Source organism: Gasterosteus aculeatus, chromosome 15 (genome assembly GCF_964276395.1).
Source record: "Gasterosteus aculeatus chromosome 15, fGasAcu3.hap1.1, whole genome shotgun sequence".
Classification (NCBI taxonomy): domain Eukaryota; kingdom Metazoa; phylum Chordata; class Actinopteri; order Perciformes; family Gasterosteidae; genus Gasterosteus; species Gasterosteus aculeatus.
The window spans coordinates 4,138,589-4,150,799 of NC_135703.1; the positions used below are offsets into that span (position 1 = coordinate 4,138,589).

The 12,211-nt window shown below is 41.2% G+C and overlaps 2 protein-coding genes and 1 long non-coding RNA gene across 6 annotated transcripts in view; 2 read left to right on the forward strand and 1 right to left on the reverse strand.

Annotated features, from left to right (window-relative positions):
* The window catches only part of LOC120832575 (cytosolic 5'-nucleotidase 1A), a 37,882-nt gene extending 30,445 nt beyond the window's left edge, over positions 1 to 7,437 (forward strand). The window contains exons 1-6 of one of the 2 annotated variants that reach the window (XM_078089473.1): positions 4,440 to 4,614; positions 5,015 to 5,110; positions 5,308 to 5,428; positions 5,973 to 6,095; positions 6,200 to 6,384; positions 6,906 to 7,437. In XM_078089473.1, coding sequence (XP_077945599.1) covers positions 4,570 to 4,614; positions 5,015 to 5,110; positions 5,308 to 5,428; positions 5,973 to 6,095; positions 6,200 to 6,384; positions 6,906 to 7,232 — 897 coding nt within the window. In that variant the 5' untranslated portion in view covers positions 4,440 to 4,569 and the 3' untranslated portion in view covers positions 7,233 to 7,437. Of the gene's footprint in view, positions 1 to 4,439; positions 4,615 to 5,014; positions 5,111 to 5,307; positions 5,429 to 5,972; positions 6,096 to 6,199; positions 6,385 to 6,905 lie in introns of those variants that run through there. The other variant, XM_040198971.2, reaches the window with a different exon arrangement.
* The window catches only part of LOC120832601 (interferon alpha-inducible protein 27, mitochondrial), a 99,541-nt gene that overhangs the window by 45,727 nt on the left and 41,603 nt on the right, over positions 1 to 12,211 (reverse strand). The window lies entirely within an intron of this gene.
* On the forward strand, positions 9 to 3,855 carry LOC144388402 (uncharacterized). The gene is made up of 5 exons (XR_013452767.1): positions 9 to 1,047; positions 1,178 to 1,232; positions 1,387 to 1,562; positions 2,137 to 2,239; positions 3,454 to 3,855. It is a non-coding gene; the product is annotated as an uncharacterized LOC144388402 (long non-coding RNA).

Sequence of the window (12,211 nt, forward strand, 5' to 3'; positions counted from 1 at the left end):
AAATAAAACAACAATAAAGGCTTTGTTGAGACGAGAACTGGCCAACAACAATCTCAAAAACGTTTAGTATGAAAACAGGATTCATAACAAAATGATGTTATATTTCATGTTGAGCCACAGGATGTCTTTTTGTGTCCCGATCCAGCATGAGGAATAGAACGATTCAGAAATCAAATAGATTCTTTAGTGATTTCCTCATTTAAACATTATGTTAGAGCAAAATATCTAAAGAATTAAGAGGGTTTGTAAAATATTCCATCACTAATTTACACTTTACACCATGTTGTCAGCTGTTCTTAAGCACAGTGGTGCTTTGAGACCAATCATAAGGTCAACATGTCAATAATGATAACACATATATTAACCATTTTAGTTAAGTGTGTGATATGTGCTATTCAGCATTAAACAAAACATTAAGAAAAACAGCTGGGGCTGATGGGAATGTTCTTAGTCTGTGTAGTTATGAGCAAATCACAACATCAGGGGACCATGAACGGAGGAAGCTTTGCTTTAGGGGGGAAAAAAAAACACCTTCCACCGTATACCTTAACCTATCCCTTTTTAATATAATTAAATTATATACATTGCTTTAAATGGTGAATACGTTTTAAATTCAAAGTAGAGGCAGGCCCTTCATATTAGATTAATACTAGTACTGCACTTTGATCTTGATAAAAGCCCCCACCTCCAATACAAAAATGTTATTTACTTCCGTCACTGAAAGACTAAGGTTTTGCTCTGAATGAGCCGTCAGAACTAAAGTGGTTCAGCAACTTTTGAGTGTTTACGTCTTTTGCCTTTGTTCAGTGATGACGCATCACCTCAGAGATGCTAAACATCTGGATCTATTTTGTTGAAATGTGTTCCGTGACGCCTACTGTTGTTCAGTTTGTAAGGTTTGTTTTTGGAGAAATGGTACCTATAGTTCAAGGATTAAAACCGGTTTTAAATCCGATGTGACGCTGCTCCCTCTCAGCATATAAAACCCTGTCGAGCTCATCCAGGCTCTTCAGTGGACTCGTACACTAAAACAGACCATGGACGCTTGTGAGTATCGCCGTTCCTTCCGCAGTACTGAACTATTTCAATGATATGCTTTTCTTATAAAACAACAGCAAGAGTCTCTGATTGAGCGAGGTGAGCTGTAAATGTTGATTTTGTTTTTTCTCCTTTTCAGTGATTTGTGTTGCTTGCTGCTGTCGGGGCAGGAGCAGTTGCCGGGGGAGGAGCCGGTAAGACCTCGTACAGCACCGCCTTTATGGAATAACAGTGTTTACTCTTTTTGTCTTACATTTTTACATGCTAAACATGAATTATTCATTTATAATTGGCTTGACAAAGCAGCACACTATTATGAACATCATAAAAGGTGTTTTTTATGTGCAGTGGCGGCTGCTGTGGCTGCGGCTGCGGGTTAGAGAAGGTGTGCTGGGAAGCACAAGGTTGGTGGTTCGAGTCCAGGCTGCCCCATGTTCCATGTCGAAGTGTCCCTGAGCAAGACACCTAACCCCTAATTGCTCCCTGGGCAAAAATGTGAAAAAGCCATGGGTTTAAAGTGTAATGTAAGTCGCTTTGGATGAAAGCCTCTGCTAAATGACATGTAATACTACACTATTTTTTTAATATTTTATTTACATATTTTATATTACATCATTTTTTAAGTATAAATATTTGATAACGATCTTGCTAAAAGCCACTACCTACAACGCAAAAAATATATTTACTTTTGTGACTGATAGATAAAAGTTTTCTCTGAATATTTAAAGTTTAAATGACTAAATTTAAAAAATGGTAATTTGGAACACGAAATAGTTTATTATTCCTACAGTCAACAATTAGAATAAAAATCAAGAACAAACAAATTAGTTAATGATGGTAAAAATAAATATTCCTGACATCAGAGGGAGACGACATAGATATAAAGACAATTTGTTCTTTTAACTTTATTACCTATTCACGCACAAAAAAGAAATAAACGTGGAAACACTTCGAATTAAATATTTACAGAAGACCGAAGCCGTATGTTCATCAGGTCAAACAGATTTATTGAAACAAACATTTCAGTTTTCTGAGACGACAAAGGTGCTGCCGGAGAAATGAACTGATGTCATTTTTCTATGTTTTCCTAATTGGCAGAACTTTAAAAAAGGTTTCCAAGAGTAGCCACGAAAACCAGCCACGAAGATCGGAGCTTCTCAGGAATCAGGAAAATATGTCATACACACAATTTGACTTGACGGTTGGTATCAATTTGATTCTTTGGCTTGTTTTCATCTACATACTCTGAAAGAGTTGAGATCATTATTCTCATTGGATGATGATCATCCATGAAGCCTCCTGCCAGCAGACACATTTAAAGAAATATAATCTGATTGATTAGAGTGACGAGGCACCTAAAATGCATAACGTTAACTTGTGTGCGATACTTTGTCGGGCGTGTGGCCTCGCAGGGGGCCGGTGTCAGTTTTTTGCCATGATTAGATCCATCCATCGTCAAACCGCTTATCCTGCACCAGGGTCGCTGGAGTCCATCCCAGCCAACTTCAGGCAATAGACAGGGTACATCCTGGACTGGTCGCCAGCCAATCGCAGGGCTACACAGAGACAAACAACCATTCACACTCACATTCACACATCTACGGGCAATAAAAGTCCCCAATTAACCTGATCCCCAGAGCATGTCTTTGGACTGTGGGAGGAAGCCGGAGAACCCGGAGAGAACCCACGCATTTCATTTTCATTTTCATTTGAGTGGTCATAAAATGCCCACATAACATGGTTTAACTATCTGAACACACCTTAATGTAGAAAATATTTACATGCTTTGACTGTAATATGCATAATCCAACTTGTGGCTGAACAATTTGCATCAGCAGCAAAGCTCCTCTGTGTTCAGTAGGTGCGGTCGTCCTGCGTCCCGTTGCCCTGGGAACAGCAGGTCTCACTGTAAAACACTTTTGGGGGAGAACCATTTATGCCTTTTTAAATATAAGTATTAGTGAATATGCCTTAATCTCAAAGTAAAGGCAGGTCCTGCATGCTAGAATAATACTATTATGATCTTTTAAGTATACATACTTCATATTGTACAGTACTATTTACTTTGATCATGATGAAAGCCACAACTACCTCCAATGCAAAAACAATATTTACTTCCGTGGCTAAAAGACAATAGTTTTGTTTGAATGAGCCGTCAGAACTAAACTGGTTGAGCGACTCTTGTTTGCACTGACGTGACCCTCATACACAACTCAGCTGCTCATCACCCAAATGCACATTCCTTACAAATGTGGTACCATCTAAAAGATAGTTAAACAGACTTTCCAACGGTACAAGATGTATTGCCAGAAAGCGTTGTTTTGCTCTGAATGAGCCATCAATCATATTACTGTTACTGTCATCATAAACCAACATTACCCTTTCCTAAAGTCTTTGTGCTTTCCCTCCCCACAGGCTTCTGTGGATGGTGGTTCTATCTGCTGCTGGTTCTATCTGATGGTGGTTGTCCCTGCAGTGGTCCTTCCCATGCACCTGGCTTGCTACTCGCAATTATATGAATAATTTCTGCTATAGAAACTGAATATATTGTACATATTTTACATTCTTTACACATGACATCCATTGCAGTCTGTCCATCCCGGGAGTGGGATCCCTCCTCTGACGTTCTCCCTAAGGCTTCTTCCCTTTTTTTTTGCCATGGAAGGGTTTATTTTTAGGCAGTTTTTTCTGTGCCGATGTGAGGGTTTCGGGAAAGAGGATGTTGCATGTGTACAGACTGTAAAGCCCTCTGAGGCACATTTGTAATTTGCAATTTTTGGGCTATACAAAATAAAATGAATTGTATTTTGCCTTAAATTGAGCAGAGGGATGTAATGTTCCTCAGGACATTTGCCCGGCCTCATTTCAAACCCTTATTCACAATGCGAGAATGTTTTACAACCATATGCACAAATCTCTATAAGCTGTGTCTAATTATTATACATATCGTTCTACAATTAATGTTCATACAGAACAAACATGACTGGACAAAAAAGATCCTGGCTAAAACATAAAAACATTTTGAAGGCTGGTAAGTTTGCAAATGTTATGTGGAAATTACTTACAAGATGCCTGCTCACATATTTTATCTAAACTTTTTTGTAATCTATAATTCATGTTACCTGCAATCTTGTGGAAATCACACATTCATCTGTGGCCAGGAAAGTGAAATGCCTTAATTTACGGTTTCGGCATCTCCCATGACGGTATGGCAAATGAAAACATACTGTTCACGCTAAAGGGCTGAACAAGGATAAGGAATATGATGAGGATGCCATTGATAACAGGATGTAATAATCGTGCCACACCTCTCTTTTACCCTGCGACATTCACTCCTTTGGAGCATTTGGCCAACCCTCATCGTGAATATAAAAGGCGGCTTGGATGGGAACTTCTACCAAAGGGAGAGAGAGAGAGAGAGAGAGAGAGAGAGAGAGAGAGAGAGAGAGAGAGAGAGAGAGAGAGAGAGAGAGACTACCTAAGGTATCAAGGTAAACTCTAGAACTCTGTGTGGAGCCCAAGAAGAAGAAGATGAGTGAAAAGAGCTGTCAGGGCTCGACCGGTAGCAGCAACCCAGTGAGTACAGCCTAATGCATCGTCCACTTACAGGAGCAGTTACTGCCAGGCTCCATTCCTATGTAGAGTTCAGCACCGGTGCAGATACTTTGTAGAATATAAATGTGTCCATTCTATTCCGCTGTGGCTGCATCCACGCGATTGAGTTCACTTACATTTAAAGTGCATGAAGTGCTTTTGTTTGTTTGTTGATGCCTCGTAGAATCACAACTATAATTGCAAAGCCTTATTCTTAATGATACAAATATTCTCGTATTTACTTACAATATTATAATGATTAAAATCAAGGAGCCCATTCCTGCCTATTGATGCTGAGGAGATTGCAGCCAAATTCGCTTTAGAGGTCAGATACATGTGGATGTAAATGAAATGTTCTTTAACTCTTATCCTGCCGCACAAGCCGATGGGGGCCGTCACCATCTGCGTGTCCCCCCGAGTCCTCTTCAACATGGAGACGCAGCCTTTCAGCCCCGGACCGGCCTTCTCCTTCGTGAAGGTCAGAGAAACAAACGCGTGAACTCCATCCAGGCCGATGCAGCGGGGCTCCTCGCTGTCAGTGTGTTGTGTTGTGTCGTGTCTCTGGAGGCGGTGAAGGATTAATAAACACAAAACAACATCCCACTCACACACCAATCGCTCCTCGCCGCTGATCTTATTTCTTCATGCGTCGTTGTTGTTTTGTTGTGTTGCCAGGTCCTGGAGGTTGTGAACAAAGAACTGAGGAAGCTTTGCCCCGAGAGCAAGGAGCTCATTAAGGTCGTGATCATCACAAATGACCAGATAAACGTCTGTCAAAGACTCATCGAGGATCACAGTGAGTCACTAATATAGATGATGCATGTCAACATGATTTTAACCTAAAGAATATAAAAAACATGAAGAAGAAAATTCATTTTTTCTGGCTTCTAACGAGGAGAAAACCCACCACAAGCATCCACATTGTGCATGTTTCTGTACAATTGTCTGTTTTTAAAAAAAATCTACATTTGGCAAAATATGCACAACTAGTGCAGCTGCAGAAGCTGTCAGGGGTCTCGTAGGAAAGAGATTTATTTACTCAGAATACATGAGCCATGTTGTTTATTACTTTGCTGAACGTTTTAGAACAGACTAGCAGTCAAGCTCTGTTGAACTAGCAGTCCAACAGAGCTTGCAGTGTAAAAATAGTTAGATTTTTTTTTCAGCATCCTTGTGACCTGTTGACTTGCAGGTCTTTACATTACATTACATGTCATTTAGCTGCCGCTTTTATCCAAAACGACTTGCATGCATTTCAACCATAACCATAACCATTCAACCATGTCTTCAAACGGGTCCACTCTGCTGTTTCCTCATCTTCTAATTCTTCCTCCCTGCAGAGTTGTTCATTGAGCTCCGCTCTATGGAAGATGGGGAGAGTCTCATTGACGTCTTGAAGGCCAACCACGCTGACCTTTACCTGTCAGATAAATCAACGGAAGTTGAGGAAGCTCTGGGAGGAGGTAGTTTATAGAAAAGCTGTAACACTACGTTAAAAACAGTTGGTCTGTGCTACATGCTGTGTGAGATACATTTTTACACCTGTGTTTCTCTACAATACATTTAGGAATAGCAGCGGCCACCATGTTCACCCCGGAGAAGATGGCGGCAGTGTCTGAGACTCAGCTACGCGTCGCCTTCGATGGCGACGCCGTCCTCTTTTCCGATGAGTCTGAGCAAGTTTTTGCGCGCGAGGGACTGGACAAGTTCAATGAGCACGAGAAGACCCACGAGAACACGCACATGAACCAGGTAAAGAATACGCACAGTGACAAACGAAGAATCAGTATCACACTATTGAAAATCTACAGGATGTAATACGTTCAGCATTGGACAGACATGACAAATAAAATAATGAATGCAAAAATCCAACAGGGCAAGAAACAAGCAGTCAATAAGAAATCTGTGTCAACAAATAGTTGATTAATTAGTGTTGATGAATTTGATGCTCTGTCTGCAGTCCGTGGTGCTGAGTGAGTGCGTTTTGGAAAGATATCTGGTCAATGTGCGCGGGGTGCTTCTTTTTATCCTGGGTAGAACCTCAGGACAGGAAACTTTATCATGCAGCTCACCCACACTTGTGTTAGAGACGTCACCACATGTATGCATCTCAGGAAAACCAACGTGGTAATAACTATGTTATTATACCAACAGGAGCCAATGAGCCAATACGATGCATTTTGTATATTTGACTGCATAATGTGTCACCTATAACTGTAGAAACTACCAAAATGGAGAATGTTGTCTTACTCTACGCCTTCTTCTTCCTGCAGGGGCCATTTAAAGGTTTCCTGGAGGCTTTAGGAAAGCTGCAGAAGAAGTTTTATGACAAAGGCCAGCGCAAGAAGTGTCCCATCCGGACCTACTTGGTGACGTCTCGTGGCGCAGGCAGCTCTGGTACCAGAGCCCTAAAAACTCTGCGCTCCTGGGATCTGGAGATGGACGAGGCTCTCTTGAGGTCAGGGGCACCGAAGGGCCCCATGCTCGAGAAGATCAGGCCGCACATCTTCTTTGACGACCAGATGTTTCATGTGGAGGGGGCAAACGCAGTGGGGGTAGTAGCTTGCCATGTTCCCTATGGCAAGTGGGTTAGCTCATAGAGATACTAAGAGATAGTAATGGATATAAAACCCAGCTGATGCAATAGACTCATGTATGATGAAGTTATCCAGCCTTCTAATTAAACAGGGAGGATAAAGGCATGTCAAACATACATTTGTTCTTAGCTTGGCCTGTATTTGTCCTATGAAGAATTATTAAATGATTCTTTACACTTTAATAAAGTTATTATTGGAAACTTATAAACCATATTTGAGTGAAACTCAATGACATTTGTACTTTTTTTATTACATACCAGCTGTCCTCTCTATTATTTTCTGTACTTGTACATTTGTTTCCATCTCTGTAAATGTCACTCTACCCTTTAGAAAAACAAAAAAGCCAATACATACAAAGCACATTAAACATCAAGCAAAGGTAAATATTGGGCATGTGAAAAGTCTACACATTCTAAACCGTATTTCTTTGGATGTGTTTTAATGGTGAAACATCTAAAGAAAGTGTAACAGTTTGATGAGCGCTACAGCAGCGGTTCCCAAACTCAAGAATGCCGCGGCCCACTTTGAATTCTGAATATCTTTTGCGGCCCACCCAAACCTTTAATCACAACTCTGATCAAAACATAATGATTAAATGACCTTAAGAATTTAACCAAAATCAAACATCCACGAGCAAAAGTTTGTCTCGCAAAAGTTTGTCTCCGCGAGATATTTGCTTGCTGCTTTTAGAATAACTTATTTTCCCTGTTAAGATGGTTCAGCTACTGTAAAGAAAAGGGCACCGTCTCTCGCTCTTTAGTTGTTGGAATGCATTAAGCATTCCAAGTATTGTTCTTCGAATCTTTATTCAACTTCTATTTCTTCCGCCGCACCTTTCAACTTCATACTTTCCGCTATTAAAACCATTTAAATATTAAATTATTCAGCTCCTTCAGGAGAGGGGGGCTATTGCTTTTCAGCTGTCTAGCTCTTAAGCTTGAATTTATATAAATCTATAATCATTAATATTTTAACATGGTTTTCCAATAGAGATTGTTTTTCAAAACTTCTTCAATTTTTAGATTCTTCAGCTTCGCCAATCTTTCAGCTACATACATCATTTCAACTTTCAAATGTTGACACAAGTCTCAACTATTTTATGGAAAAACTGCTTGTTGATATCTATTGTACTTTTTTCATAATCACTGATTATGTTTCACTAGTTCTTCGCTCCGTTTCTGACTTTTACATGAGTGTGTATTGCGTCTGCTAGAGTGAGACCTGGAGATCTTAGAGTGTGAGGCAGCGTCAGAATCTGGTTAAAAAAATATGGAACTTCTGTCCTTGCAGCCAAAGTATACACTCTTGAGACTTCATGTTCATGGAATCCCAGAGTTCTTTAGGTTTGCCTTAAGGAGTGTTAGAGTGACACAACCTCTGCCAAAAGCCCCATAGGCTCCAATACAAATCTGCCGACATATTTCTCAAAAAATCCAGGGTGTAGTAATATGATTAATATCTAAAATAATGATGATGATGATGATGATGGCAGCAGCAGGCGTCAGCATGGCCACGGTAGGTGTCAGGACCAGGGTCCCGAAGGAACCACGATCTACGGAGACCTGATAGGGGAGAAAGCACAAAAAAAAAAAACTCCCGGAAAGAAGCTGAATTAGTCATGTGCATTAATAAAACTTGAATTATGGTAGAACGAGAGCGTGAGAGAGGAGCTCGGTGTGTCCTAAGAATTCCCCCGGCATTAAGCCTATATAAGCCTATATCAGCTTAACTAAGGGCTGGTCCGGGCTAACCTGAGCCAGCCCTAACTATAGGCAGAATCAAAGAGGAACTTTTTAAGTTTTACTTTAAAAGAGCTGACCGAATCTGCCCCCCGGACTGAAAGTGGAACCTGGTTCCACAAAAGAGGAGCTTGATAACTGAAGGCTCTGGCCCCCAGCCTACTTTTTAAAACCATAGGAACAACAAGTAACCCAGCATCTATAGAGCGCAGTTGCCTTGTAGGGCAATAAGGTGTTACAAGCTCTTGAAGATACAACGGTGCCTCACCAGCAAGTGCCTTGTAGGTGAGGAGAAGTACCTTAAAATCTATTCTTGATTTAACAGGGAGCCAGTGCAGAGAAGTTAATACAGGAGTGATATGATCCCTTTTCTTAGTTCTTGTTAATACAAGTGCTGCAGCATTCTGAATCAACTGGAGAGACTTAAGAGATTTACAAGAGCAGCCTGATAACAAAGAATCACAGTAGTCCAGTCTGGAAGTGACAAACGCATGAACCAATTTTTCTGCATCACTTTGAGACAGAAAGTTCCTGATTTTTGATATGTTACGTAGATGGAAATAGGCAGTCCTTGAAGTCTTCTTTATAGGCGAGTTGAAGGTCATATCCTGGTCGAAGAGAACTCCCAGATTCCTGACGGTGCTGCTGGGTACCAGAGCAATTCCATCCATAAAAACTGTATCACGTGACAGCTGGCTTCGAAGGCGCTCTGGGCCTATCAGGATAACTTCTGTTTTTTCTGAGTTTTCAACTTGAGACTTCAAGTTTTGATGTCTCCAAGACATTCTTGAAGTCTAACTAACTGGTCCGTCTCTTCTGGCTTGATCGACAGATACAGTTGAGTATCGTCTGCATAACAATAGAAGTTTTTGCGGTGTTTCCTGATAAGATCGCCCAAAGGAAGCATATAGAGCAGGGGTCTCAAACTCAAATCAGCTGTGGGCCAGATGCAGCCCACTTCAACCGAACGCGGGCCAGACTAGCGTCCGGACGGCATGGTCGACAATAACACAACTTAACACTCACTTTCAAAAGCAGTCATTGAACCCCACCCTGGGGGATCGGTCCGAATGAGACTACAACACTAGTCCTCCTTTAACTCAGCGGGGGAGACCTAAGGTCATGTGACCGTGGAATTCCTTTATAGCCAAACGTGAAGTTACGTAGGTGAGGAGAAGTACCTTAAAATCTATTCTTGATTTAACAGGGAGCCAGTGCAGAGAAGTTAATACAGGAGTGATATGATCCCTTTTCTTAGTTCTTGTTAATACAAGTGCTGCAGCATTCTGAATCAACTGGAGAGACTTAAGAGATTTACAAAATCAGCCTGATAACAAAGTATTACAGTAGTCCAGTCTGGAAGTGACAAACGCATGAACTAATTTCTCTGCATCACTTTAAGACAGAAAGTTCCTGATTTTCGATATGTTACGTAGATGAAAATAGGCAGTCCTTGAAGTCTTCTTTATATGCGAGTTGAAGGTCATATCCTGGTCGAAGAGAACTCCCAGATTCCTGACGGTGCTGCTGGGTACCAGAGCAATTCCATCCATAAAAACTGTATCACGTGACAGCTGGCTTCGAAGGCGCTCTGGGCCTATCAGGATAACTTCTGTTTTTTCTGAGTTTTCAACTTGAGACTTCAAGTTTTGATGTCTCCAAGACATTCTTGAAGTCTAACTAACTGGTCCGTCTCTTCTGGCTTGATCGACAGATACAGTTGAGTATCGTCTGCATAACAATAGAAGTTTATGCGGTGTTTCCTGATAAGATCGCCCAAAGGAAGCATATAGAGCAGGGGTCTCAAACTCAAATCAGCTGTGGGCCAGATGCAGCCCACTTCAACCGAACGCGGGCCAGACTAGCGTCCGGACGGCATGGTCGACAATAACACAACTTAACACTCACTTTCAAAAGCAGTCATTGAACCCCACCCTGGGGGATCGGTCCGAATGAGACTACAACACTAGTCCTCCTTTAACTCAGCGGGGGAGACCTAAGGTCATGTGACCGTGGAATTCCTTTATAGCCAAACGTGAAGTTACGTAGGTGAGGAGAAGTACCTTAAAATCTATTCTTGATTTAACAGGGAGCCAGTGCAGAGAAGTTAATACAGGAGTGATATGATCCCTTTTCTTAGTTCTTGTTAATACAAGTGCTGCAGCATTCTGAATCAACTGGAGAGACTTAAGAGATTTACAAAATCAGCCTGATAACAAAGTATTACAGTAGTCCAGTCTGGAAGTGACAAACGCATGAACTAATTTCTCTGCATCACTTTAAGACAGAAAGTTCCTGATTTTCGATATGTTACGTAGATGAAAATAGGCAGTCCTTGAAGTCTTCTTTATATGCGAGTTGAAGGTCATATCCTGGTCGAAGAGAACTCCCAGATTCCTGACGGTGCTGCTGGGTACCAGAGCAATTCCATCCATAAAAACTGTATCACGTGACAGCTGGCTTCGAAGGCGCTCTGGGCCTATCAGGATAACTTCTGTTTTTTCTGAGTTTTCAACTTGAGACTTCAAGTTTTGATGTCTCCAAGACATTCTTGAAGTCTAACTAACTGGTCCGTCTCTTCTGGCTTGATCGACAGATACAGTTGAGTATCGTCTGCATAACAATAGAAGTTTATGCGGTGTTTCCTGATAAGATCGCCCAAAGGAAGCATATAGAGGGTAAATAAAATCGGTCCAAGTAGAGAACCTTGTGGGACTCCGTGGCCAACATTGGTGGTCTTTGAGGATTCACCGTTTACAAGCACAAACTGGGATCGGTCCGATAAGTAGGATTTAAACCAGCTGAGTGCAGTTCCTTTGATACCAATTAAATGTTCTAGTCTCTGCAACAGGATACAATGTTCTATGGTATCAAATGCGGCACTGAGTACCAGCAAGACAAGAAAAGAGATGAGTCCTTGGTCCGATGCAAGTAGAAGATCATTTGTAATTTTCACCAGTGCTGTTTCTGTATTGTGATGCACTCGAAATCCTGACTGGAAATCCTCGAACAAAGCATTGTTTTGTAGAAAGTCACATAATTGATTTGCGACGGATTTCTCAAGGAGGAAGGGAAGATTAGAGATAGGTCTGTAGTTAGCCAACACCTCTGGAGCAAGAGTAGGTTTCTTAAGAAGAGGTTTAATTACAGCTACCTTGAAGAACTGTGGTACATGTCCTGTCAACAAAGACAGATTCATAATATCTAATAAGGATGTGCTAACTAAAGGAAAAACTTCCTTAA